Consider the following 26,683-nt stretch of genomic DNA (forward strand, 5'->3'; position numbering starts at 1 on the left):
AAATAAATTATATGGTGTTGGGTTTTCAAATGTTGCATTTTTTAAGCTTTCTTTTTTTTTTTAATTTTTAATAACTACATTAGAAGAAGCATTTCACTACAGATTTAACATATTCAGTAACACACTCCAGAGCAAGAGTACATCTCTTTCACAAGTGGCTGCAAGTTTCTAGGTTCACAGTTGAATTAATACAGTTATACAATATTGAACTCAGTATAAGCCCTGTAAGACATAAAATTGAATGAGTTTTTAACCTTTAAAAAAGATCTTCATTTCATTTTAGAATATATTGTTCCTTGGAGAAAGACTCATTGTTTTTGCTACTAACACTGAGATGTTGGCGCTTGCATCTCTAATCTGTATGTATCTGATTATTACTAGTCATAATCGGTTGCACTTGGATCCTTGGCGCCTGTGTATGTCTATGAAGTCATTGGGTAGATTTCAATGGTATTATTTATCACATCTACTAATTAGCATGATGTAAATTTCCATGCTTCCTCCTCAAATATATTTTTTTAAAATTTGATTTCTTTGTGTGTGTGTGTATCACACAGACTATCCCAAACCATCTCATTCGACTATACGCCCACTTCCCAGATGGCACCGTCCCCTATTTTCCAGCCCCCCACTAGAGCCCTTATACTCTGATATCCCTGCTACTGTCTACTTTGTTGTCGGCTCCCCCAGCCCTTCCCCACTACTTGCCCTTCTGGTGAATCTAGTCAGCCTGTCTAGAGGTCTTTGTTTTAGGAGGGTCAGCTGATCCTCATCTAGGAGTAATCAGTTGGTGTTCATTTTCCCAGTTCTATGCTGGGTTACTATCTGGGAGTCCCTTTGGCCACCATGGCCAGCAACTCAAAAGAAGGTATTGCCTGTCTGGCATTGTTGCTATGCATATGGAAAAGTCCCCAATTCTTTAACACGATTAAAATGAGAATTAAGTTTCAATATGATCTTTAGAGGGATCATTCAAACTACAGCAAGGACTCAAAATATTTCAAGCTATTAGGATGATGCAACTTTGCCCAAAATTGTAAAAGCAGATTTAGTGGCAATTGTCTGAAAGACCACATGATGGAGATATGACTCCAAAAAAAGTTTTGGGGGGTTTCCCACCCCCCTGTACAAAGTCTAGCTTAAAGTTACATAGTAAAAACAAAATGCAGGGGCTGGAGAGATGGCTTATCAGTTAAGAGTACTGGCTGCTCTTGCAGAGAACCTGGGATCAGATCCCAGCACCTACACAGTAGCTAACAACCATCCTTAACTCCAGTTCCAGGGGACCCAATACCCTCTTCTGACCTCCATAGGCACTGCACAACACAGGGGCACTTACACACAGGCAGGCAATAAACTCATGAAAAAAAAAAATGCAGCCCGTTTATACTTCCAGTGAGTACTGCAAACCTTGGCACAAAATTTTAACTAGCTGGTCATTTTTTGTTCATTGTTTCATCTTCAAGGTGGCTTAGAAACCACTGGGTCCACTGCTCCTTCACTGCAGAGAAGATTAAATATTAAAGCACCAACAGACAAATGTGTTGGTAGGAAACAATACCTCTAGCCCCCATAAATCACCAGCATTCATGTACTCACTTACACACATATATAGCCTCCTAATTTAAAAAAAAAAATCTTTAAAAAGAGAGGGATAAAAAAAAAAGAGAGAGAGGGATAGCAGAGGCAGGTCTCTGTGAATTCAAAGCCAGCCTATTTACATAGTGAGTTCCAGGCAATCTGGGGCTATAGAGACCCTGTCTCAAAACAATGACCAAAAAGAGAGGGGTATGATAATATGCACTGATAAAGTATGTTTGCATCAAACTCAAAGTATCTTTTAGCAGAGATTAAAGAATGACTATGGGTGGCTAAAAAAAAATTTCAGGTTAGAGCAATTTTTGATTACTAGAAATCTTTGTTTGAAACAAGGGCTCACTATATAGACCAACCTGGCCTCAAACTCACAGAAATCCACCAGCCTCTGCCTCCAAGTGCTAGGATAAAAGGCATGCATCCCCAGGCGCTGCCCCTCCCCAAGACATATTTTATAACTGGGAGTGGCATTGCATGAACTTAAGGCTGGTGCATTTCTGAGAATTTGAGGCCAACCTCATCTACACAATGCATCTCAAGATGGTGAATTTCAAGAGCTACAGGAAGACCTTATCTCAACAAAGTTTAATTTTATGTATGTGTGTATATGTGTGTGTGTGCGCGCGCGCGCATATGTGTGTGTACCACATGTGTGCAGTGTCTGAGGAGGCCAGAAGAGGGTATAAAATTCCCTGGAGCTGGAGATACAGAAGGTTGTGAGCCACCTGATGGGTTCTGGGAAGCGAGCCTGGATCCCCTGCAAGAACAGCAAGTGCTTTTAACTGCTGAGCTATCTCTCCAGATCCATAATTAGTAGAAATTTTAAATTAAACTCCCTCCTTGAGTGACTCCCCTAGAAAACCAATTTCATTAACCTAAAAGCACATCTAAATTTCATTAAAGCACAGTTTAAATATTAACTGCTCAAGATGCTTTGTTCTACACTCTGATTTCTACCTCATATAAAATGTTACTATTAATTTTTGTCCTTCCACGATTACTACAATAAATGGAACCCCCCCCACTTTGAGATTGGGTCTCAAAACTAGAACTCATTGTTTTTTCTTTTTAAAACTGATTATGACCTTAAACTCCTGATTATCCTGCCTCCACATTCCAAGTGTTAGAACTGTACCACCTAGCCCCAGCTAATTATTTACTGTTATCATTTATTTCTAGCAAACCCCAACACCTAGGTCAGAACCTCAAATTTCTCTGTGTTACTTTCAACAAATCCAAGAATCTGTAGCCCTTAATATAACTGGTTTCTTATCAGATTTTAAAGTAGGGTCTTTCAATGTCATTACAATTTACATTTTCAATTGGCTACTTCTTAGAATTGGGGCTGTACATCATAGGATTTTAGTTACACTCCCTAGCTTTTACCCACTAGGTGCCATCTTCTTTTATCTTCATGAGTAGAACCATTATTCATACAATATGGAAATTAAATTTTGATGTACTCCTATGTGTTATGATTTAAATATAAGTGTCCTCCCCACAAAATTCATGTGTTCAAGGTTGGCCCTAAGTGGTAGGACTGGACCACGAGGATGCTAAACTTCCTCAATGGGTTCACACTGAATGGACTATTAAGGTGGTGACCTCTGAAAGGGTTTTTCTTTTCCCTGACTGCTTCCTGGCTATCATGAAGTGAGTAGCCTCTTCTGCCACATGCTCATGACATCATGTTCTGCCTTGCCCCAAGCCCATAGCAATTAACAAGCTGAGCACATAATACATTATGTCCCAATACCTATTAAATCCATTTCTTAACTTTCTCTATACTCTGTTCCTATACACTTTCTCTAAGCATAATGGTCCAGGCCATTCTTTCAGCTCCAGTACAAGGAAATCAGTCTTTTAAAAACCCCAATCCGATGAACGTTCTGCTTAAAATCTTTCAAGAGGTTAGGTGTGGTTGTGCTTATCTGTAATCCTAGCACTTAGGAGGTAAAGGCAGGAGTATGAAAAGTTTAAGGCTATCTCCAGCTATACAGCGATTGAATTAAAAAAAATTTTCATGTGTGTTTTGCCTGTACTTATGTAAATGTACCATACGCATGCAGTACCCATAGATGCCAGAAGAGAGCACTAGATTCCCTGGAACTGGAGTTACAGACAGTTGCTAGCTGCCACGTGGGTGCTGGACAAGAGCAGCCAGTGTGCTCTTAAAACTGTTCAACAGCTGCACATAGCATTGCAAATGAAACTCAAACAGCCTAGCACTCCATATTTATAAAGACCTTCCAATCAATAGCCACTGATCTAGTCCCTGCCCTCAACTCCCCTTGCCCTATAAATCTACCTCAAATTCTAGATCCCCCTTCCTTCTTGGCTTGTTTGTATACCGCGCGTGCGTGCGTGCGTGCGTGCGTGCGTGCGTGCGTGTGTGTGTGTGTGTGTTTAATTATTTTGCGTGTATGCTTCGTCTGCACATATGTTATATGCACCAGATGCATGGAGTGCCTGCAGAGGCTAAATGGGGGCATTGTTGGATCTGCTGTAACTGAATTATAGACATTTAACCTCCATGTCAGTACTGAGAACTGAACCCAGGTCCTCTGTGAGAACAGCAAGTGCTCTTAACCATTGAGCCATCCCTCTAACCCTGTACCTGTTTAACAACAACAACAAAAATCAATAGACTAGAGATTCAGTATCCTCAGAAACAATGTTAAGATTAAATGAGAACCTGTTGTTTGGCCTATTAGGTGTCCTTTAGATACTTGTAAAAACACAGCATCATCAGGAGAGGGAAGAGAGGACAGGCACAGTAACAACCTGAAGAAAGTAAATGAAAAAGAACAATTTGCATATGACTCCAACATTTTGTTTCTTAGTTATCATTTGAAAGAGTGCTGACTGAAACCAGAAATGGCAAGTGGAACATATATCACAGTAGTCATGGTAGGTTTCAGTAACCTCTTTCTGCAACTCAACAAAGCTAACAATAAGCTCTTATACAAACGGTTTAGGATTTGCATCCAAGTTAAAAATCTTTGACCATTCTTCAGGTTTAAGTTATTCTTTTTTTAAAGAGAAACAGAAACCCAGAAAGCCAATTTTTTTAAGTGACCCTACTGCTAGCTATTATTTCTGGCACTCTAAGCTAAAATGTGGTTGCTTTTAGTTAAATGTTTGTATTGTATGTTTCCTTTATTAAGATTAATAAGGGGAACTGGAGAGATTCAGTGATTAAGATCACTGGCTATTATTGCAGAGAACCCAGGTTCAGTTCCCAGCACCCACACAGCAGCTAACAAAGGTCCATAACTCCAGTTCCAGAGGACCTGATACCCTCTCTCTTCTAGCCTTCCTGGGCATTGCAAGAAGGTGGTACACTACATACATGCAGGCAAACATTCATACCCATAAAAATTAAATCGAAAAAATTTTTCAAGAGCACCAACATGGCAGCTCACAATTCTGTAAGTCCAGTCCCAGGGGGATCCCACACACTCCTCTGTCCTGTATAGGCATTTCACAAATGTGATACATATGCAAATAGGCATATACACATAAAAAGAAATCTTTTAAAAATTAATAAGATAGGACTGAAAAGATGGCTCAGCCATTAAGAGCACCAACTACTCTTGCAGAGGACCCGTGTTTAGGTTCCCAGCACCCACATGATGGTTAATAACCACCTGTAACTCCAGTTCCAGGGGATCCTCTGCCAGCACTGCAAGACAAAACAGGTGCACTTACCTACATGCAGGAAATACACTCATACACATAAAAATTTTTTTTAATTAATAAGCTATGCAAACTGGGAGAGGAATAATCAGAGAGACCTTGAAATTTTTCTTTCAAAAGATTTCGGTCTTAAACCACCATCACTGATAATATTTACTTATCTGAATGTCTCAATCCCATTTTCTCAAGAACATTATCTTTGATTATTTTCTAATTTGAAGTCCAGGCAGTGGATGGAAACGTCTTCATTTAAAATCAGTCACAAAAAATACAAATGACCACAAAGTAGAAAATGTCCAACTTCTCTAAATAAAAATTTAATGCCAGGTAAAAATGCCAATTATCATCTAATCAGCAAAGTAAAACTAGAGTGAATATGTACTTAAAACCAACTTGTCATAAAACTGTTATTTCTCTCATTTTACAAATTCACTCTAGTTTTACTTTGCATACACCATAATCCCAGACAAAAAATTTTATCACTCTTTGCCAAAATGATAGCCAACTTCTTCCATTTTCTTAAGGCTTTTGCAAGTTTCTCTCCCCTGAAGATTCTGTCCTTGGAGAAAGACATTCTCATACATTACTGACAGTATAAAATGCTACTTCTGCAGGCCAAATGGCAACAAATGAGAGCTTTAAAAAAATTAGTATCAAGGCTGGAGAGATGGCTCAGTGGTTAAGAGCACTGACTGCTCTTGCAGAGGACTGGGGTTCGATTCCCAGCACCCATATGGTGGCTACAAACCCGTCCTTAACTCCAGTTCCAGGGGAATCTGAAGCCCTCTTCTGATCTCCACAGCTGATCTCCACAGCATTGCACGACATGGGTGCACTCACATACACGCAGGCAATACACTCATACACATAAAATATTTTTTAAATAAATTTAAAAATTAGTTATCTTAAACAAAAACTCAGCCAGGTGTGATGGCACACACCTTTAATCCCAGCACTTGGGAGGCAGAGGCAGGCCAATCTCTGTGAGTTCAAGACCAGCCTGGCCTACATATGAGTTCCAGGTCAGCTGGAGCAGCTACAGGGGAGATCCTGTCTCAAAAAGACAAAAAAAAAAAACACCTCACTACTAAGAAAATAGCTGAAATAAATAACTAGGGATAGGTATCAACTAGTTTTATGAATAAGCATTTGCTACAGCACTTAGGGGGTTGAGATGAGAAACATTAGGACTTTAAAAAAAGTTTTCCCTTAAGAACATGTGAAGAAAAAAAGAACGTGAAGAATGATGGAGGAAGAAGTCAGATTGCACTCTAACTCAGAAAAGGCAGTACGTATTTCATATTTCTAGCTATTTCCCACCCATGACAAAGTGACTGGAATACAACACTTTAAATCAAAACCCAGGAAAGGCCTCAGAATCTTTTACACATAGGGGTACATAGACATGTTAGCTGTTGGCCTACAAGTTGAAACATTTAGAAATACCTTCCATTCTAAAGCATCATGTTTTTACAGAACTTTGGTTTTTAAGGCCCTAGCACAGCAAAGTCCAATAAAAATATGCAAATCGCATATGAAATGTTAAATTTTCAAGTGTCTATAACAAGGCAAAACAAAACAAAAAAAGCTGAGCATGGTGGCACATGCCTTTAATCCTAGCACTTGGGAGACAGAGGCAGGTGGATCTCTGTGAAATTGAGGTCAATCTGGTCTACATAGGGAGCTCCAGGCCAACTGTGGCTACAGGGAGACCCTTGCCTCAACAAAACAAGACAAAACAAAACAAAAAAGGGCAAACATGTAATCTAAATAAAACTTATTAATGAACATTTAACCTTTTCAAATTGAAACATTTTATTCATATCAAGTCCTGTTTCTTTTTTCAGTCTCATGTAATCCAGGCTGGCCTTGAACTCTTGATCCTCCCTGCATTCGCCTCCCTTACAGGTGTGTAGCACCACGCCATACTCATACCAGTTCTTTAAAACACTTTATAGCACACTTCAAATGATAATATTACTGGGAAATATTTCATCTGTATTAACATTTAATAAAATTTACAGATCTACATATCCAATTTGGGTCAAATACTTAAAATTGTCCAAAAGCTGACTTAAATTTTAATTTAAGCTAAATAATAAAATGTAGCTTGAAACTACAATCCATTTTTAGGATGAAAAGTATGTTCTATAGGTTATTACTAGTAATCTTTTGGTTACTATAGGCTGTATTTAAAACAAAAATTAAGTCATGTGACTAACTGAAAAAGTATGCCTCTTTAAATGCCACCAATTTGAAAGCCATAGCTAATACCTGAAGATAAAGATCAGGATTTCCACAGGATGAAACAGCAACATGAAATTTAATATAGGAATTCATTTGGTCTGGCTTAAGCACTAACTATGGGAAATAATGGTTCATAAGACAAGAGATTTTAATTGAATAATTAGGATGCAATAATTTAAAAATATTTGGCCTCAAATTGCAATAACAGGAACATATAATTTATGCCAACTACAACAGTAGTCCCATTGCTCACATACAGTAATACTCAACAGTAGTTATGTTCAAAATTATGATAAACGGGAAAAAATACATATACAGATGCAATAGGAACACGTTAAATCCCCCCCGGACGACATTTAAAAATCCTTCCTGTCTGGCATGGCGGTGCATTTAGGAGGCAGAGATAAATGGATCTCTGTGAGATCAAGGCCAGTTTCACCGTAAATTCCAGGCCAGCTGAGGATACAAGTAGGCCCTGTCTCAATCCCCAAGCCTCCAACGCCCCAATTTGTCCTAACACAATTTTTTATCTCCGTTTAAGAGATGGTGCCTCAGGTTTCCCAGGCTGATACTGAACTATGTAATCCTGAACTTCTGATATTTTGGCCTCTACCTTCCCAGTGCTGGGATTACAGAGTATACCATCATGTCCAGTTTATGCATTATTAGGTCTTGACCCACAGTTTCCTGCATGCTAAAAAAAACACTCTACTGTCAGGGCACATCTTCAGTCCCAGCATTTGGGTGGCAGAGGGAGAAACAGGATGATCCCTAGCCTACACAGCAAGATCCAGGCCAGCTGGGGCTACAAGGGAGACCCTGCCTCAAAAGACTAAACCAAAACAGCACTCTACCAACTGCTTTAAATCCCAAACCCCACAGGAAAAAAAAAATTCAATCGCTTTACTAATTTTTTGAATGTTACAAACTTTTACAATGTTGGGGAAGTCAGACCACTATAGCCACACACCACAACTCACCAATGCACATACCTATATAGGTAGCAGTATACTTTTAAAATTATACGATTGTATTTCAGATAGTATTTCAAACACCTGATCTTAATGCTTTATAGTAACAGACATGCCTGGTCATTACATTTTGGAATATATAATTTATTTTGTTTATTTCTCCTTTGTATTGATTAGAAATGATTTATTAAATTGTGCTACATGCTGGTTATTTTGATATAAATTCATCTCAATACAGCAAAGCAGACACTATAAAGTGTTAAAATTCAGTATCTCAATCAACAAAACACAAATTACTGGTTTTATAGAAAGTAAAGAACTACATATTTTTAGAAATTGTTAGATTCTACTTTAGTCTTTTGTAGCCAGATACATCGTCAAGCAGAGCTACTTCAAAGACTGAGGAAGACTCTGAAGTTTGTGGTCAGCCAGGGTACAAATGGGGGGGGGTTGCAAATCTTGTTTACACTTCATTTACACTTCAATAACTTTTTAAGTATCTATGTACTATGTAATCAACACTCAGATATAAAATGCAGAAAACTTCCTGTGCACTTCCCCAGTCCATCAGTGCAAACCATTATTCTGTATTTGTCAACGTAGTTTCATTTCTAACTATAGAATCTTATGTCTTATTCTGAGGTAACATTTGGTCAAATTTCAACTAGTAACCACACTGCTCTGTATTTATATTATTTTTACCGACTTTACCTTTGACATTTTTATTAGAACTAATTTGCACCTCTTTATTATTAGAATCTAGTTTCCAGGATAATGGAAGGATAAATGGATTAGTTTTGTTTTCTCCTACACTAATGATTAAACTGCCACCCCAGTCATGGCTGTTTATGCCATCCTCCTTATCTGAGTATCATCTCTTCCCTGGAGAGGAATAACAGATAAAAATAATCAACTTATCATCTACAACCTCAAGTCACAATGTCCTTGGTTCATATAAACAACCTCAGTTTGAAGAGAGTCAACACTCCTCATATATCTCTCACTTCTAGACATGCATATAAACACATGCTGTAGTTATTAACTGCAAATTTATCTATTATGGAGGAAAGGAAAATACATCACAAGATAAAACAGACAAAAATAATTAAGTTTTAAAAGTTTGAAAATGATAGCTATGCACCAATGCCCAATATTTAAAACAAAGTAACTTCGAGTTGGGCATTTTTTCAATTTCCAATTTCAGAGTTATCTATCCAATTTTACGGTCCAGTAAGCTCAATATGAAATAAAAAGCTTAAAAAAATTAAATTATATACAAAAAACACGGAAGAGGAACAGGAACACGTTTTTCACAGCCCTTTCCAACTCAAGAGACTGAGCATACTGCAGGGTGGTACAAGTTCCAGACCTCAAGGACTTTAACATCTTGTAAAACAAACAAAAAAGGTATCATATCCTGGTTTCATTTCAAGTGCCTTAAAAAACAGAAAAGGAAAAATTCGAAGTACCATCTCAGTTGGGAGTTGGTTAACTTGAGAATTTAAGGGATTACACCTGCGAAATCATCTTGAAAGTGTTTAATCCAAAACATAATTCTAAACTCCTAATCCTAAGTAATAAGAACTATACGTAAGGAGTCTTATGGATTCAACAGCTGTAAATTTTTTCTAAATCTGACCATTTCTAGGCATCCACTGCCATCAAGTTACACTTAAATACCCATTTAAAATTAAAAAAAATAATCAGCTGAGGCTGGTGACACAGGTTTGTAATTCCAGATAACTCAAGAAGCTGAGGCTAGAGGGATCCCCAAGCTCGAAGCCAGTCTGGGCAACTTCATGAGCACCTATCTCAAAGAGTGCTGGGGGTACAGCCACCTCTTTTATGCCAGCACTCAAAAGACAGAAGGGCTCAAATCTCTTGAGTTGAGGCCAGCCTGGTCTACAAACCAACTTCCAGGCCAACTAGCTACATGAGACCATGCTTAAAAAAAAAAAGAAAGAAAATATACATACACACACACACATATATAAATATAATTAAAATAAGAGTTCTGGGAGTAATAGCTTAGAAGACAGTGTTTGAAAGAGGCTCTTCCTTCAGCCTCAGAGCAGTAGTAAATAAGAATTGCTTCACGGGTATGCTAGATACTAGTTCAAGCCAACTGTGAATAAAACCTCTACGTGGCTCCATTTCAACTGTCAAAACAGGTATCAGAAAGATTTCACTCTTCACCTAAAGAGAAAACATCCAGAATAATTTCCTGGGACTCTTCATCCTCATTGCTATTACTTTAACAGAACATGGTAAATATGTACTGCGTGTGTAGCAATGGAAAAACTGAGGAAGAGGCAGTATCCACACTCAAAGCCGTCCTATCAGTAAGACAAGACTTCCTAAACATAGTGAGATCGCCTTAAAAAATAGCCAAACTTCTTGGAACCATGAGTCAAGCAGAGCAAGCACTTCCAAAACATGCAAATTTAACACTGAAATGAATAAATTAATGCCTATAGCAAAACCGGAGAAAGAAAACAAATTAGAAACCTATAATCAAATTAAACTTTCTCAAGATCTTTTCAGAGACCAGATACAGCACTTTTATTTTAGGCAGAATGAGGTTGTTTCGAAAAGTGATTTCTCAAGGTTGTAAAGGCAAGTTCCAAACCGCAATTCTCTAGCAGGGTGATACGTAACACTAGAGTACTACACAAATTAACGGCAAGGAAATCTCTTCCTTCAAATGGAAACAGTTAAAGTAAAGTAACTCCTAACGCAATCCAAGACCTGAAATAATCAAACTTCAACTTTGCCAACCCAGAGCAAAAAGCCTAGTAACCGCGGCGGCGGCGGGCCCCAGAGGCAATTCACTCCACCGAGGCAACAGCTCCACCTACTGACCCACGACACTAGCTCAAACACTCTGGCACCCCAAAGTCTCCACAGCTCGAGTTCATCCCCCCTCCTCCACTCGCTCTGGCCCAACCCAAATCTAGTTGAGTCATTAGCTCTTAATACTCATTCCTATGCTCTTTATTCCAATTTCTTTTCCCTCCAGAAGGTTCTGCACGGCCCACAAGGAGGAATACAACCGAAACGGGTCAAAACCCGCAGTGCCCGTGTGGCTCCGGGGTGAGGACCCGACGGAGCACCCGAGGTGGTGGCCCGGGCGGCGCAGCCGTCCCCCTGGGGTACGCTCGTCCCCCGGGCTGAAATCCGGGGCTTCTCGCCCCTTCCGCCGCTGGCCAGTCGATCCGCCAACAGCCAGCTTCGCCTCCGCCCCCTCTGGGATCCGGGTGTCCGAGAAACCCGACAATGTCCCTCCGCGCGGGGTGGCCCGAGCCATTCCTCCCAGCACGCCCCCTCGACCCGGGCCCCTCTCCCTAGCAGACGGGCCTCCGCCCTTCCTCACCCTTTCATCTTCCCCGTCTGCTGAGGCCGTCGTTACCGCCGCCACCAACGCCGCCGTCCTCACCGCCCGGAGCTCTCCGCGCCCTCCGCTTAGGCCACTCGACCCCACACGCCGGTCTCCTGGCCGAGGGAAGGACGCTGAGGGGCTGATGCAGGCCGCGAAAGCTGAGCGCGGCCCTGAGAGTATGGAGGACGCCGAGTCGTCTTCGGCTGCCGCGCTGGTGCGGCCGCTTTTCCACACGTGCACTCGGGACACTCGTCTCCCGCCCGCAGCCGCCGCCAGCAAGACCCGCCGCCGCGCAGCGACCTTTCACCCCCGCCCCTCAGCGCGCCGGCGCGGCAGCGGCGTCCAGCGCAGGCGCACGACGGGCTGCCGCGCGCCCTTCCCCCTCCAGGCCGGGACTTCCCCCTTCCTCCTGGGCTGGGCCCCGTGTTGCCCCGCCCACGCCTTGAGGACTCTCCTCGTGGATCTGGCTCGCATGACTCCGCCGGTAAAATCCGGATCCTTCCACCCTTCCCACACCAGCCGGGTCAGGCATTCGGGGCTCGGCTCTTTCCTGGTCTCCAGCATGACCTTCAAACGCTCTTGTCTCCTAATAGAGTTTGACAAAATGGATTCTCCACCATGAAAGAAAGTCTGTGGAAACCTCGAGTAAATGTGACTTAAAAACAAAGGTAACTTGGCAACCCTCCACCACGCCGTCACTCCAGGCACAGCCCTCACGTCTCAACATCACGTGATTGGCTTAACCCTTCCAGCCGGAATTTTACCGGAGGGCCCTTGAGCGGCGGAACTCCAGCACCATTTCCGGTCCCTAGAGCGTGGCCTGAACGTCACTTCCTTAGCAATGCACTTTAACCGTTGCTGTCCTCGTTTTTCTGGACTGTAGTTTACGACCCACGTCTTGTGAAACAAAAATTAACTTTTTCGTTAGTAACAAAATAACATCAAAGCAATCCACAAAAATTCAACCAAGCAAGATGCAGCGCCCCCGGGTGGGGGAGGCGGGGGTGGAGCTTGAGGTCACGTGACTCGCTGGTCCGCCCCGCCTCCTGCAGATGAAGACTTCCCTCCCACAGTGATAGAGCCTCTGGGTCTCCTCTCGGTACGGATCTTGCACTTGGCGCCGAGGCAGGTGAACGGCGGCAGGTAACTGGAGGGACGGTGAGCAGGGACAGAAAATAGAAAATGGGTGCGAACCGGCCTGCGCTGTTCGGGGCTCCCTTCCCGTTGTCACCCTGCACTCGCGAGGGATTCATTTATTTCTCCAGATCTTCCGGACCCCACCCCCCAGCCCCGTCTCCTTGATCGCCCCACCACCGAGGAATTGTGCTGTCCACTTTTCCCAGGGTTGAACACGCCATTATGGACTCCTCTTTGGAGCTTTGGGGGCTTCAGGTCATGGGATTGCTTCAGCCATTGCTGGGGTCTGCACCAAGCGCCGGTCCCAGTCCCCAAAGCTCGTTCTTTGGCAAAGGCCTTCATCTAGGTGAGCAGGAAGATAGGAAAACCCCTAGAGGCAGAGGCGGCTCCGGTGAGACAGGCTTGGGAGGGAATGTCACGATACGGCCTTCTCTGCAGAGTCACTGGAAAGTGCTTTCTCAGTCATTAGAAAGGTTTATCTGACATTCTTGCTGGAGAGGTTCAGTGCGAGTTAGCTTCCTTCGGGTGAGACTGGAAGGGTTTTCAGGGCCGTTTGTACTGTCTTTAGAACAGGGTGTGGGTAATGCGGCAGCCTCAGTTGAATCGGAAGGCGATGGAAGATGGTGTTGCCTTGTTGCGGTCTGCTGGAGGCCTAGGCTTGCTTATGGGAAAGTGACTAGGTTTTCCCGAAAAGGAAGTCATTCTTCAGAAACTGATCAAGCTGAAAACATGATTAAACCAAATTTATTCGGCCACAATTTAAAAGCAGGAAGACTTTAAGTCTAGTTATTATTGTTGACTTCATGGTTTTTTGCCTTTGGCATTCTTCTCTTTTTGCCGCTTTTCCCTAAAATCTTGCTGAATTGCCCTTCGCAGTCAATGCCTTGATTAGTTTTGTGGTAAATTTAAGTAACACTTTGTTCTTCCTCAGCTTTTCTTTTGTAAAACTTAGGTGTCCTGCTCTGATTTGGATGCATAATATTTTGTGAAAATACAGAAATTTATTTGCCTAGAATTTTGTCCAACCCCTTGTACTCCATTTTAGATGTACTATAGTAGCCAATGTTTTAACCCCAAACAATACGCCTTAGGAAAGGAATGTTTTTTAAGTTTGGGGCTAAACTCTTTTATTTATGCTGCAAACTTAGAAGGTTCTTTCTTTCCATTAAATTAGAAAGCCTTACAAAATTACAAATTTGATTTTTATAATGTAAATTACACATTTTCTTATATGAAATATTCTCAGTTAAATCTTCCTTCTAAGCAGTGTAATTGATAAATCTATTTTAACAAGTCAGCTGAGGGCTAGTTGTTACCTTCTCTTCCCTCCACAAATGCTTGAAGCTCTGGGTTTAATCCCCAGTACCAGAAAGAAAAAAATTCAGAGGGAGATGGAATTATTCATTGTCCTTGTGATAGGTGAGACAGACTTTTGCCTGCTCTTCCAAATTCTCTGCAATAAGATGGTCTTATTTTATTAAAGAGAGCTAAAAACCTTAGAAAGACAGCAATTTAACAAAATAGAAAGACTAGTCGTCCATGATACTTACTACTAGAAAACATAACCTTGATGGTCTTGCATTGTCTTAAGTAATAAAGAAGATGGTATTTTGTGTGTGTGTGTGTGTGTGTGTGTGTGTGTGTGCATGTATTTACAGTTTTACCATTTCCTGCTTGAGATTCAGACTAGATGATATCACTGTCTATTGATATGTTTATGTAACGTGTAAATATAGCTTAATTGTCCTTTGCTTTTTGTTGCTGAACTGTATTCTGTGATATAATAATCACAGTTTGGTCAACCATTCACTTGTTGCCATCTTGTATGTTTTTGTGTGTGTAGGTGTACATGTATATGGGTGCCCATGCACATATGTGTGCATGCATGTGGAGGCCCAGAGATGTCTTCCTCTATTTCTTTCACCTTATTTTTGGTGGCAGGGTCCCACACTGAACCCATAGCTCTCTGATTCAACAAGACCAGCAAGCCAGCAAGTCCCAGGGGTCCTCCTGTCTCCAGCAGCCCCTGAGCACTGAGGTTGCAGATAGACCATCACACTGGTTTTTTTGGCTGCCAGGGAGCCAACCTTGGGTTCTCATGCTTTCAGAACAAGCACTTTCCTGGCTGAGCCATCTCCTCATCCCCAAACACAGTTTTATCCATTACTTTTCTCCAAAGAGAGGTTCTCTGATCTATTGAAGAGATAGAAAAGTGGTATTGCTTCTGTACTCAGGTGACATTCCAATTCCTGAGTGCTTTGGCAGTCTAAGCCAGTTCTGTCCAGGTACACCAACATGGGCAAGAGAAAACCAGCCAAAAACCATTGACTACTAGAGGGGAAAACTTAATAAGTAAGAAGTTGAATGAATCTGCAGTTTTACTTCATACTTAATTGCTCCAATTTTAGGGAAATAGGAAAGAACTGACTTAGACTAATAATGAAATCTAGAAGGTTAGCACAGAAAATGGTGACAAAATTCGATGTGGGGAAAAGCTTTGACATACATACACACAGGTACCCAAATGATTTGAAAGTTGAAAAACATTTCTGATACTGTTATCGGTTTGTGATTTATATATAGACATTTATTTGGGGAATTGTGTTGTAGTCCACCGTTAAGTAACGTATAAGGAATAGTCCCTTGACACCCTTTGTTTTCTTACTATAATGTTTTCTTTTCCTCTGTTTCTACTTATGGCATGTTTCTACTAGCTTGGCTCTTCTTGTGTTGAAGAACCATGTCTCCATTGTTGCGTGTTCTACACAAGGATGCCGAAATGGATGAGACCTTGTCTCAAACAAACAAAATGCTGAGGTGCCTGATAGGTTATTTATTGAATGAGATTTGAACAATTAACAAGGGGAACAAATAACATTTTTTCAGATCATAGTTCCTTCAAAGGTTATGTACTATTAACTTTTAAATATAAAGGCAGTAATACTAATTTTTCAAATAGTGAATAGAATAGACAAAATCAATATGGACTTTATTAATTCTATGACCAACTTATTTCTACAGGATGTATGTTTACTGATAAGAGGTTATCATCCAGGTGGGAGAGGGAAGAAATAGTTATACTAAATGAAAAAGGGGTTCTTCATGCTACAAGTGGATCTTCATTCAAGCTTCTATATCTTGATCACATGCCCTTAAAAGGAGGGGCTAAGAGTTTCAGGGGTCTGTACTTAGAAAGTTTCCTCCCAAGGGTATTGTAAATTTGAGTGGGATAACCCTAGATAATCTATTTTAAAGTATTTTTAAAACTAGGTGGTATGTAAGTGTAAAGCAATAAAATTCAAACTTTACCTGAATAGATTTCCCAATCACAGAGACCTGGGATTAGGTGCTAGCCTTCCCTGTTATTAGCTGTCTGACCTTGAGCATGTAAAGTGAAGTTTGCTCATGTTTAAATCTGGCCTGTAGATATTATTAAAGCAGATTTTTGAATGTACAGTATTTAGTACACACACTTTGTAAACATTTCTTTTAATAAGGCCAAGGCTAGCGTCAAACTTACTGACCCTCCTATCTTTACTTCCTAATTGCTTCCTAAGTATAGGCATGTGCCACCACACCAGCAAAAATTCTATGACTTTTACTGACTTGACTTTGCTCCTATATGCTGAATTTCTAGTACAGATGTAAGATATCTTACAAAATAGACCAATGCTCCCCCCCTTTGAACAACAGCAGGTTTTTGTTACAGTGAATGGAGTAGAATTTGAAATTAGTCTATTATGAAGAAAACAGAATAGGAAAAATCTATTTCTAGCAAAGATTCTTTTTTTTTTTAAAGGTTTATTTTTTGAGACCAATCATGCTGTTGCTCAGGATGCTTTTGAATTCCTGTCCTAAAGCTAGTCAGTCAGTCCCCTAAGTAGTTGGGACTAGAGGCACACATACTACTATATCTGACTCGCACAGATTCTAACCTTACTTATAGGAACAGAGAAATATCATCATAGTCCCTTATTTGGGCTCCAGTGATGATTTAGTGTTTTCTGTATAAAAACTTATGATCCTTTATGCCTGGAATCGATTTAAGGACTAGCTTCTTTCATTTTAAAGTTTTTATTCCTACAGTGGCTAGGAATATATTAAAATTGTTCTGTCAGTAGAGCAGAGACTTTTGAGTTAATTCTTACGAGTTTAAATTTTTGCCTTTCAAAAAGATTAAATATTTTATTATTTTTATTTTATGTGTATTAGTGTATTGCCTGCATGTGTGTAAGTGCACCTGTCATATAATGCTGGAGGAGGTCAAAAGAAGGCATTGGATCCCCTGCTACTGGAGTTTATGGATGGTTGTTAGCTACCATGTGGATGCTAGGGATTGAACCTGAGTCCTCTGTAAGAGCAGTCAGTGCTCTTAACCACTGAGCCATCTCTCCAGCCCCAAGATTAAATATTTCTGTATCTTTTATCCTTATATGAAATAGACAAAGTAATGCAGGGAATAGTTAAAGGCATGAGCTAAAATAAGATTTTTTTTTTCCTTCCTAAATGACTCACGAGGATTAGTGGAAAGTATCAATAAATAAAATAATTGAAATACAGCTTTTGGGGTTGACGATTTAGCTCAGTGATAGAGCGCTTGCCTAGCAAGGCCAAGGCCCTGGGTTTCATCCTCAGCTGGGGGCGGGGGGGCGGACGCCAAAATAACCAAAAAAAAAGACCAAAAAAACAAGGCAACAAACATACAGCTTTTGTGAATTTATGTTTCTCTTTAATAACGACAAAAAAGTACTTCTACAAAGAAAGTATTTTATGAGCTCATTGAATATTCTTTTTAATGTTAATTCACTGCTATAATAAATGAGATAGGTGAATTTTCATTCATTTTTATGCTTATTAAACAATTTGTGATCAGTAAGAATGTGCTCCATGTAATTTATGAATAGTATTTTCAGTTTTACTATTTTTTCTTATAAAGTATAAGTCTTTGGTTTGTAGAAGTAGTTTATGTATAGTATATAGTAACTGTATGCACATAAACATGTATGATGTGTATATATTCAGGAACAGCCAGAGTTGATTTATATCTTTAGAGTAACAGATCCTTATTTTTACTTGCAGTTATTAAACCATCTTTAAAATTAGTTGCTACTGTGAGAACCATATGTAATGATGCATGCACCCTTGTAATCCCAATTAGCAGGAGGATCACACATTTGAGGCCAGCCTGAGCTACATAGTGATAACAGGCCAATCTGGGATACCTAAGGAGACCCTGTCTTAAAAAAGAAATTATGTGGTGATTTATATGAAACTCCCTTTTCTTTTACTTTGTAATTAGCTCTAGTATGCAACTTCAGTTAGCCATTTTTACTAGTTTATATATTAAAATATATATCATAAATTCAGTTCATAAATATATCAGATTTGGGGGGCTGGAGAGTTGACTCAGCAGTTAAGAACACTGGCTGTTCTTGCAGAAGACTAGATTGGAATCCCAGCATCCACCAACAATCATCTATAACCCCAGTTCCAGGGGATCTGACAGTCTCTTCTGTCGTCCGAGGGCATTGCACAACACGGGTGTACTTACCTACATGCAGGTAATACACACATACACATAAAATAAAAATAATAAAATACTTTTTGTAAAAATCAGATTTAATTTTTTTTTTCCTGGTTTATTGAGACAGTGTCTCCAGGCTTTAGCTGGCTTGGACTTGCTATGTAGACCAAACTGGCCTTAAATGTGTCATCCTCCTCTCACAGAGATCCAACTGCCTCTGCCTGCCAGAGTGCTGCGATTAAAGGAGTGGGCCACTGCACTGAGCCTAGATTTAAATTCTTATGTCCTATGTTTTTAATTCTGGTAGCCTATGATTTTGTCACCATTATTTTGAGTATTATTATTACAACTTAACTTTTCAGTTTTTAAACATATGCCTACAGTATGCCATGTTTTATTTCCTTTTGGAAAAATTACTGGGCTTGTACCATTGAAAACAAAGTGAATGGTACATGCTATGACACAGAAGAGTTACAGATGTGCTTGGAGTATGAAAAGCAGCCAGATTTCATGTTTTGTTTTAGTTACTTCTTAGTTTAATTTTCAAAAAGTGCTTATTGAAAGATTAAAATAGAGAAGACTGAAGTTGGAAAAACCTGTGAAATTTAAGAGAGGGTATGTGAGGCTGGAGATATGGCTCAGTGGTTACAAACACTGTTCTTCAGAGGACCTGGGTTCAGTTCTCACCACCCACATGGCAGCTAACAACCGTCCGTAACTCCAGTTCCAGGGTCTCTGACACCCTTTTCTGGCTTCTGTGGGCATTGCACACATGTAGTGCACTTACATACGTGCAGGCGATATACTCAGACATAAAAAAATAAAAATAATAAATAAAATATATTTTAAAAAAACAAAGGGTATGTATACAGAAGTGGCTGCAGATACATAAGAGAAAATTTCAGAAAGGAATAAGTAATCTCTAGAATATTAGGGAAAGGCTTAAAATGCATTATCCTATGCATCCTCTGTATATTTAAATGTATACAATCCGTAGACACTGTAAGCAAATAAAATTGTGAGGTGGGGTACTGTGAATTGAATCCAGGATATTGCACACATTACCACTGAGCTATATCCCCACTTTTTGAGATGGGGTCCTATATGTAGCCCTAGTTGGCCTGGAATTTGCTATATAGACCAGGCTGGCCTTGAACTCAAGGAGATCCACCTGCCCTGCAACCTAGATGCTGGGATTAAAGGTGTATGACACCACACCCAGTCCCAGCCACTTTTTATCTTGAGGTAGGATCTAACTAAGTTGCTGAGGTTGTCCTTGAATTTGTGATCATTCTCTCTAATTCTCCCAAGGAAGTGGGATTACATACCTGTGCCATAAAAGTTGATATAGAAATGAAGACATTTAAATAGCTCTTTTATCTTAAAAGTACTTGAATATCTTACATGAGAATGTTTTGACTTATTCATGTAACAAAGTAATTTATTTGTGTATATACATTTAGACTTAAGAATATAATAGCAGCATTTTTTTTAAATAGAAATAAAGGGCTAAGATGTAGCTCAGTTGATAGAGTGGTTATATAACATGCACAAAGCCTGGGGTTTGATCCCTAAAACCCTATTACCTGGGTTTGCTGACACCCACCTTTAATCCCTGCACTTGGGAAGTTGAAGCAAGAAAACCAGAAATTCAAGGTTATCATAGCTGAGTTGTAAGGTCAGCTTGGGTACATGACTCCCTGTCTAAAAAAATTAAAAATAAATATATATATGTAAATTCTAATATCTAAGGGAATTTATTACACTACAAAGTGATACTTCAACCCAGTGTGGAGGAAAGACACATGTATATGGTAAGTATAACTGATTCAGTTTGTCTAACTTGAAGAAAATTAAAATCGAGATAGTACTTTGCAATGTATTCAAAACTTATTTCTGATTTAAACTTAAATCTAAATAATAGAATATAAAATGTTAATTTATTAAACTTTTAAAAAATGCTTTATATATATTTTATGTGTTTGAGTGTATTGCCTACATGTATGTAAGTGCACCCATATTGTGCATTGCTGCAGCGGTCAGAAGAGGATATTGGGTCCCCTGGAACTGGAGTTAGGTCCTCTGCAAGAAAAGCCAGTGCTCTTAACTGCTGAGCCACCCCTCCAGCCCTTAATATGTAAGGTAGAAGACCTCAGAATCATGAAAATAAAGATAAACATATGAAACTACACTGAAATAATTTTATGGCAGAAATAAGAACAAAAGATTGAAAGAGGGGCTGGAGAGATGGCTCAGCGGTTAAGAGCACTATCTGTTTTAACAGAGGACTGGGGTCTTCCCAGCCCCCACCTAGCAGCTAACAACCATTTGTAACTCCAGTTCCAGGGGGTCCAACACTCTCTTCTGACTCTGGGCATTACATGACATGGGTTACTAACATACATGCAGGCAATACATTCGTACACATAAAGTAAAAATAATGCATAAAATATAAAAAAAGATTGAAAGAAAATGCTTGAAATACATATAACGGATAAGGAGTTAATCTTTCTAAGAACTCTTACAAATTGTTTAAGTTCACTTGATAGAACCATAGAGAAAGCAAGAGAGCAGAAGTCCACAGAAGGAAAACCTTAATGTTTGAAAAACATGGAAACAATAACCTTAATATATTAACAGTAAAATATGTCTCAGCTAGCAAAAATTAAATGATAAACCTGCTATCAGGGAATTGTGGGGAAAGATTTTTCTCAAAAAATGCTGGTAGAGATATCAATTGTTTCTTTTTTCATTTTGTGTGGTAAACTAGCAATTAACATTAGAAATACAATATTATCCAAAAGTCTCCATGAAATACTGTTGTCTTCCTTGGAAATGAAATCACTAGTAAGTAAGCAAGAAAATATTTACATGGTTATTGACTGCTACAATGTTGGTAGTGCCAAAATCCTGGGAATGGGTCATGCCTACTAATTAGGGGTATTATGTAAATTATGACACAGTCATATTCTGATATGGACGTCATTCATTGGTAGAAGTTGAATCTATACTGGTGATTCGGACAGATTTCCAAATATATTCTGAAGGACTTCCAACATATATTTTAAGTGATAAAGGCAAAATATAGAGAAATATATATAGTATATAATAAGATTCTATTTTTATAAAATCATGGGTGAAACACAACTTCTCAACCTTGGAAAGAGGAAATAAGTAGAAAGAGAGAGCAAAGAGGTTTAGTGTTCACAGTGAGAACCGTATACGTGTTTGTGCATGTTCACCTGTCCGATGAATCACACGAAAGGAGAATAATCAGTGTTTGCTGGTTACCTCAGGTAGTTGCGTAGGCATTCCAGGTTGTTTTTGACTTTCTTCCTTACACTTTTCTAGATTAAGTGTTTCCATTTTTACAGTGAAAGCATACTGTTTCTGTAATTAGTAAAAAGCAAAACTGTTTACATTTTGGATAAGGAACAGAAGGCCATGTAAGCTAAAGAAAGAATTAGCAACATGAAAAATAACATTTGAAGTGACTAGATATGACAGTTACCTGAAGTATTTTTGTCTTAGGGTATGTGAGAAGGAAATGAATAATTTATCCTGGTTAGTCGTAGATTCTTAATTTTATGTGGGATAACCTTTAGACACCTAATAAGAAATTGCTATAAAAATGTATCAGAAAATGATAGGTATTAGCAGATAAGGTTACAATTTGACATGTTCTTTTCAGTGTGGATATTAAGCGCTCCAAAATGTTTTGTACCTTGGAAATGTAGCGCATACTGCACAAGAATAAGCTGTTACCTGACTTAATCATCATGATGGGATCATTTTATTATGAGAAGAGTCCACACGGAGCTTTTGGTGAATAAAACCACCACTAGATTACGAGATTAACTTTTTCTTTAAGAAAACATCAAATAAAATTTTTCTCTAAAGAAGCAAAGTTGACAGGGCCAGAGAGATAGCTCTGCGGTTAAAAGCTTGTACTGAGTTAGTTCTCAGGACCCATGTTGGGTGTGGCACAACTGCCTGTAACTCCAAATCCGAGGGGATTTCATTGGATTATTCCTAATTTTTTTTTTTTTTTTTTTTGGTCTTTTTAAGACAGGGTCTCCCTGTAGCCCCTGGCTTGAATTCACTATGTAGACCAGGCTGGCCTTGAATTCATACAGATCCGCCTGCCTCTGCCTCCCAAGTGCTGGGACTAAAGGCATGAGCCACCATGCCCGACCTTATTCCTGATACTTTTAAATTGAAAAGGTGATACATGTACAAACATGGTGAGAATTACATATTCAGACATTTCTGTTGTCTCTTACTAGACCCCATTTCTCACCATGTATTTTTCCACAAATGGTAGTCCTGTTGGTAGTATTCTGAACTTTTTTTTTTTTTGCTTAATAATTAATCCTGGTGACATTTCACAGTGATCCAATCAAAGCTGCCTCATTGTTTTTAATGATAGTTTAGTGTTTAATTACACTGATGAATTGTCATTGTCATCCTCATCTAAGCCCTTTTCTTAGTACTTTAGTTGTATTTACTCATGGAAACCTCACAGCAACCTTCTAAGATGGTGATTATTCTTATTCCCATTACCAAATGAGGAGAAATATGCATGTGGTGGTTAAATTTCCAATAATATAATTAACACAACTTATGAGTAGTAGGACTCGGGATTTAAATTGGGGGAATATCTTTCCAGATATTACTTTTCATTCTATCATGTTATTTAGTCTCCATACCTTTAAACTGTTATTATTTGTGTGTGTGTATGAATATGTGAGATGGGGTAAGGGGTGAATGCTAGAGTATGCATGTGGAGTCATAAGATAGCTCTGGAGTTACTTCTCTCCTTCCACATTTATATGGCTCTGGGGATCAAACTTAGGTCACCAAGGCTTGCAAGACAAGCACATACAGTCCCCAAGCCCTTTTACTGGCCAGTAGTCTCCACATTAATGAACATAAGAGTGCTATAATAAATATTCTGTTACTAGAACATTTTGTATACATGCAGTAAATTCATAGAAAAGAAACAGCTGGATGAAGGGACTTCATTAGCTTGAGTCTCTGTTGCCAGATTGCTCTCCAATTTAGGGATGCTTGAAGTTCAACTTCATCCTTAGAATTTGCTATAATCTGCCATTTAGCATGAGTATTTAGAAAACTGGATTGCTGGTCATCTCTCCCATTCCTGGTGTTCCTGAATTGTGTGTCATCTGCCATCATATGATAGCATGGTTTCAGTCATAAGAATCAGTGTCACAGTTCAAAATAAGAATGTGTTATGACATTTGGGCCCATGACTTTTAAATAACATTAAGTATTCTAGATACAACTTAAAATTGAAATTTCATTATTTAAAATTGGAATTTATATTACAGAGGGTAAAATACCATATTAATAATTGTGAAAGTTGCTAATTTATGTATCAAAAGAATGGTGTAAGACATTTCATATAGTTACATGCACTAATATGAACACTGAACGTGATAGCTAAATATAGTAATAACTATCTTTTCTTGAAAAAAATGAATTTTCAGCAATCTTTCAGTCCTATTTTAGGTAATACAAAATTAGTGAGGGACTTTATTCAGATTAATTACAAAATCCACAAATTATTTGAAGTGTAACACATTTTAGTGTCTCCTGTTTCATTTGTTTCAATTTAAAACCATGAATCTAAGAGGCATGCAGGCTGATTTACACCAGACTCTTTACCTTTTAAGCACAAAGCTAAAACTACAGAATCTGCTCAGGTCCCAGCCAGTGTACCTGAAGGAATGAATGTGGATATACAGTACCTGTTATTGTTCATTGATGTGTGTTTGTGTTTGTTTGAAGTATGATCTCATCCTCTTCAAGACATTGTATTGGGAAAATGAAGGGGTGAGGAAACAACCATAGAGATAATCAAGCTGTCAATAAAAATTCCTTATTGCAACCAGTTCTGTCCAATCAGAGCAGTACAGAGCAAGAAGTTGTGCTCCCTCTGTCTCCACCTTCCATATGAGCCATTGAACTGGAAATCAACTTTGATATCCAAAATATTAGAACAGTGTGAGTCTTAAGACAAACCTTTAGCCCTCATTGAGGGTAAGGTTAGGATTCTCCTAAATCCTCACCCAAGGTATTGTAAACTGATAAGCCATTAAGCCTTGTTCTGGAAAGATAGAGGAGTAAATATTGCAGATACTTTTCTGATTTGTTTCTGAGATATTAAAAACTAGAAATTCTTAGGATTGATTGAATTTAACAGGACAAGAGAGCGTCCACCCAGTCTTATTGTGAGTCTGAGTCAAATACAGTGATTCTTAAGAAGCCAACAAAGCCCAATTTGGTTGTTTTCATGTCTTCCTCTCCCATGTTTCCAGGGTTTGCAGGGTTAAAGGTTCTTTTGGGTTTTTTGTTTGTTTGTTTGTTTTTTCTCTTTTTGAGACAGGGTCTCCTTGTAGCCCCAGCTGTCCTGGAACTCACTATGTAGACCAGGCTGGCCTTGAACCCACAAAGATCCGCCTGCCTCTGCCTCCCAAGTGCTGGGGTTAAAGATTTGTGCCACCACGCCCGGCGCTTAAAGGTTCTTAATGGGACATAGTCCTTTATAAGTACTCTGACAGTTGACAAAAACAAAGTAAATATATATTCTCTGTAAACATGCTATTAACAAGAGTCAGGCTGCCAATACTTTGCGCTTTTTGAAAAATGATTTTATTAAGGTATAATTGACATACTATATGTATTTAAAAACGTAAAATTGATGAACTCATCATGGTAATCAACATATTTATATTGAATCTGTCCATTATTCCCAAAGGAAGTTTTCTTGTACCTTTTTGTAATCTCTTCCTTCCATACCTCCCCATCCCCATTCTCAAGCAATCATCACTGATCTGTTTCTAACCCTGTAAGGTAGCTTGAAATTTTTAGAATTTTATATAAATATAAGCTTTAGACCATGAGTGCCTTCCACAGAGCGTAATTATTTGAAATTCTTTAGTTTACTACATTTATTTATGAGCCTACTATTTTCTGAAGTGGTTATACCTAACCTTATATTCCTACTAGCAGTGTATGCAAGTTCTAGTTGTTTCAAATCCTGACTAATGCTATCTTGGTGAATCTTGGTAAATCTGTTGCCTAATGGCATCTTCTGCCTATTTTAGTTGGGCTGTCTTTTTCAATTACATTTTTGAAATTTATTTTTGTATCTGTATATGTGCGTGGAAATGGACATATCATGACATGTGTGTTGAGGTCAGAGGACAACTTTTGGGAGTTAGTTCTCTTTCCAAAATGTGACTTCAGGTCATCAGGCTTGGTGTCAAGTACCTTTACTTACTAAGCCACCTCACCAGCCTGATTGTCTTCTTATTAGTGAGTACTGAGGATTTTTTTTTTAATTCAGGATATATGTTCTTTATTATATATTTATGCTTTGTAAGTATTTTCTCACAATTGATAACTTTATTCTAAAGATATCTTTTGAGGAGCAAAAATTTTATTTAATTATTTTTTTGTTTTTCTTTGGGGTTTGGAGGGGTTGTTTTCTTTTTGTTTTAGACACGGTCTCCTTGCAGCCCCAGCTGGCCTGGGACTCGCTGTGTAGACCAGGCTGGCCTGAACCTCACTGGTGCTGGGGTAAAAAGCCTCTGCCTTCCAAGTGCAGAGCATGAGCCACCACACCCAGCCCTATTCATTTATTTTTTTTGAGGCAGGGTCTTACTGTGTATCCCTGACAGGCCTAGTACTTGCTATGTAGACCAGACTGTCCTCAAACTTGATCTGCCTGCCTCTTCCTCTCAAGTGTTGGGATTAAAGGTGTACATCATCAGGCCTGTCACAGAGTGGAAATTTAAATTTTTCTGAAGTCTTAATTTGTCATTTTGCTATGTATGGATTGTTTTTGTAGTGTTGTATCAATTAGATCTAATTCAAGGTCTCAAGGAACATTTTATAGTTCATTTGATATTTAGCCCTACCATCCATTTTTCATTACTTTTTATATAGTCCAAGGTGTGGATTGAAGGGTTTTTGTTTTTGTATTTCTATATCCATTTATTCTACCACCATTCGTTGAAAAGATTGCTCTACAGAATTTCCTTATAATTTCATATTTGTCTATATATATGTAGCTTTTTTTGAACTGAGTGTAAATTTTTAAAT

At 39.0% G+C, this 26,683-nt stretch overlaps 2 protein-coding genes across 4 annotated transcripts in view; one reads left to right on the forward strand and one right to left on the reverse strand.

The window, feature by feature from the left end:
- The window catches only part of Naa50 (N(alpha)-acetyltransferase 50, NatE catalytic subunit), a gene marked incomplete in the record, with an annotated part of 27,106 nt that extends 15,086 nt beyond the window's left edge, over positions 1-12,020 (reverse strand). The window contains 1 exon segment of the mRNA XM_008842848.3: positions 11,887-12,020. Coding sequence (XP_008841070.1) covers positions 11,887-11,894 — 8 coding nt within the window.
- Positions 12,021-12,864: 844 nt separating this feature from the next.
- Atp6v1a (ATPase H+ transporting V1 subunit A) overlaps positions 12,865-26,683 on the forward strand; it is a 69,090-nt gene continuing 55,271 nt past the window's right edge. Inside the window, exon 1 of one of the 3 annotated variants that reach the window (XM_017800562.2) lies at positions 12,865-13,035. The gene's annotated coding sequence lies outside the window, so the exon portion shown is untranslated. Of the gene's footprint in view, positions 13,051-26,683 lie in introns of all 3 variants that reach the window. The other 2 variants (XM_008842851.3, XM_008842852.3) reach the window with 2 other exon arrangements.

The sequence above is a fragment of the Nannospalax galili genome, unplaced genomic scaffold (genome assembly GCF_000622305.1).
Source record: "Nannospalax galili isolate Female #2095 unplaced genomic scaffold, S.galili_v1.0 scaffold18, whole genome shotgun sequence".
Classification (NCBI taxonomy): Eukaryota; Metazoa; Chordata; class Mammalia; order Rodentia; family Spalacidae; genus Nannospalax; species Nannospalax galili.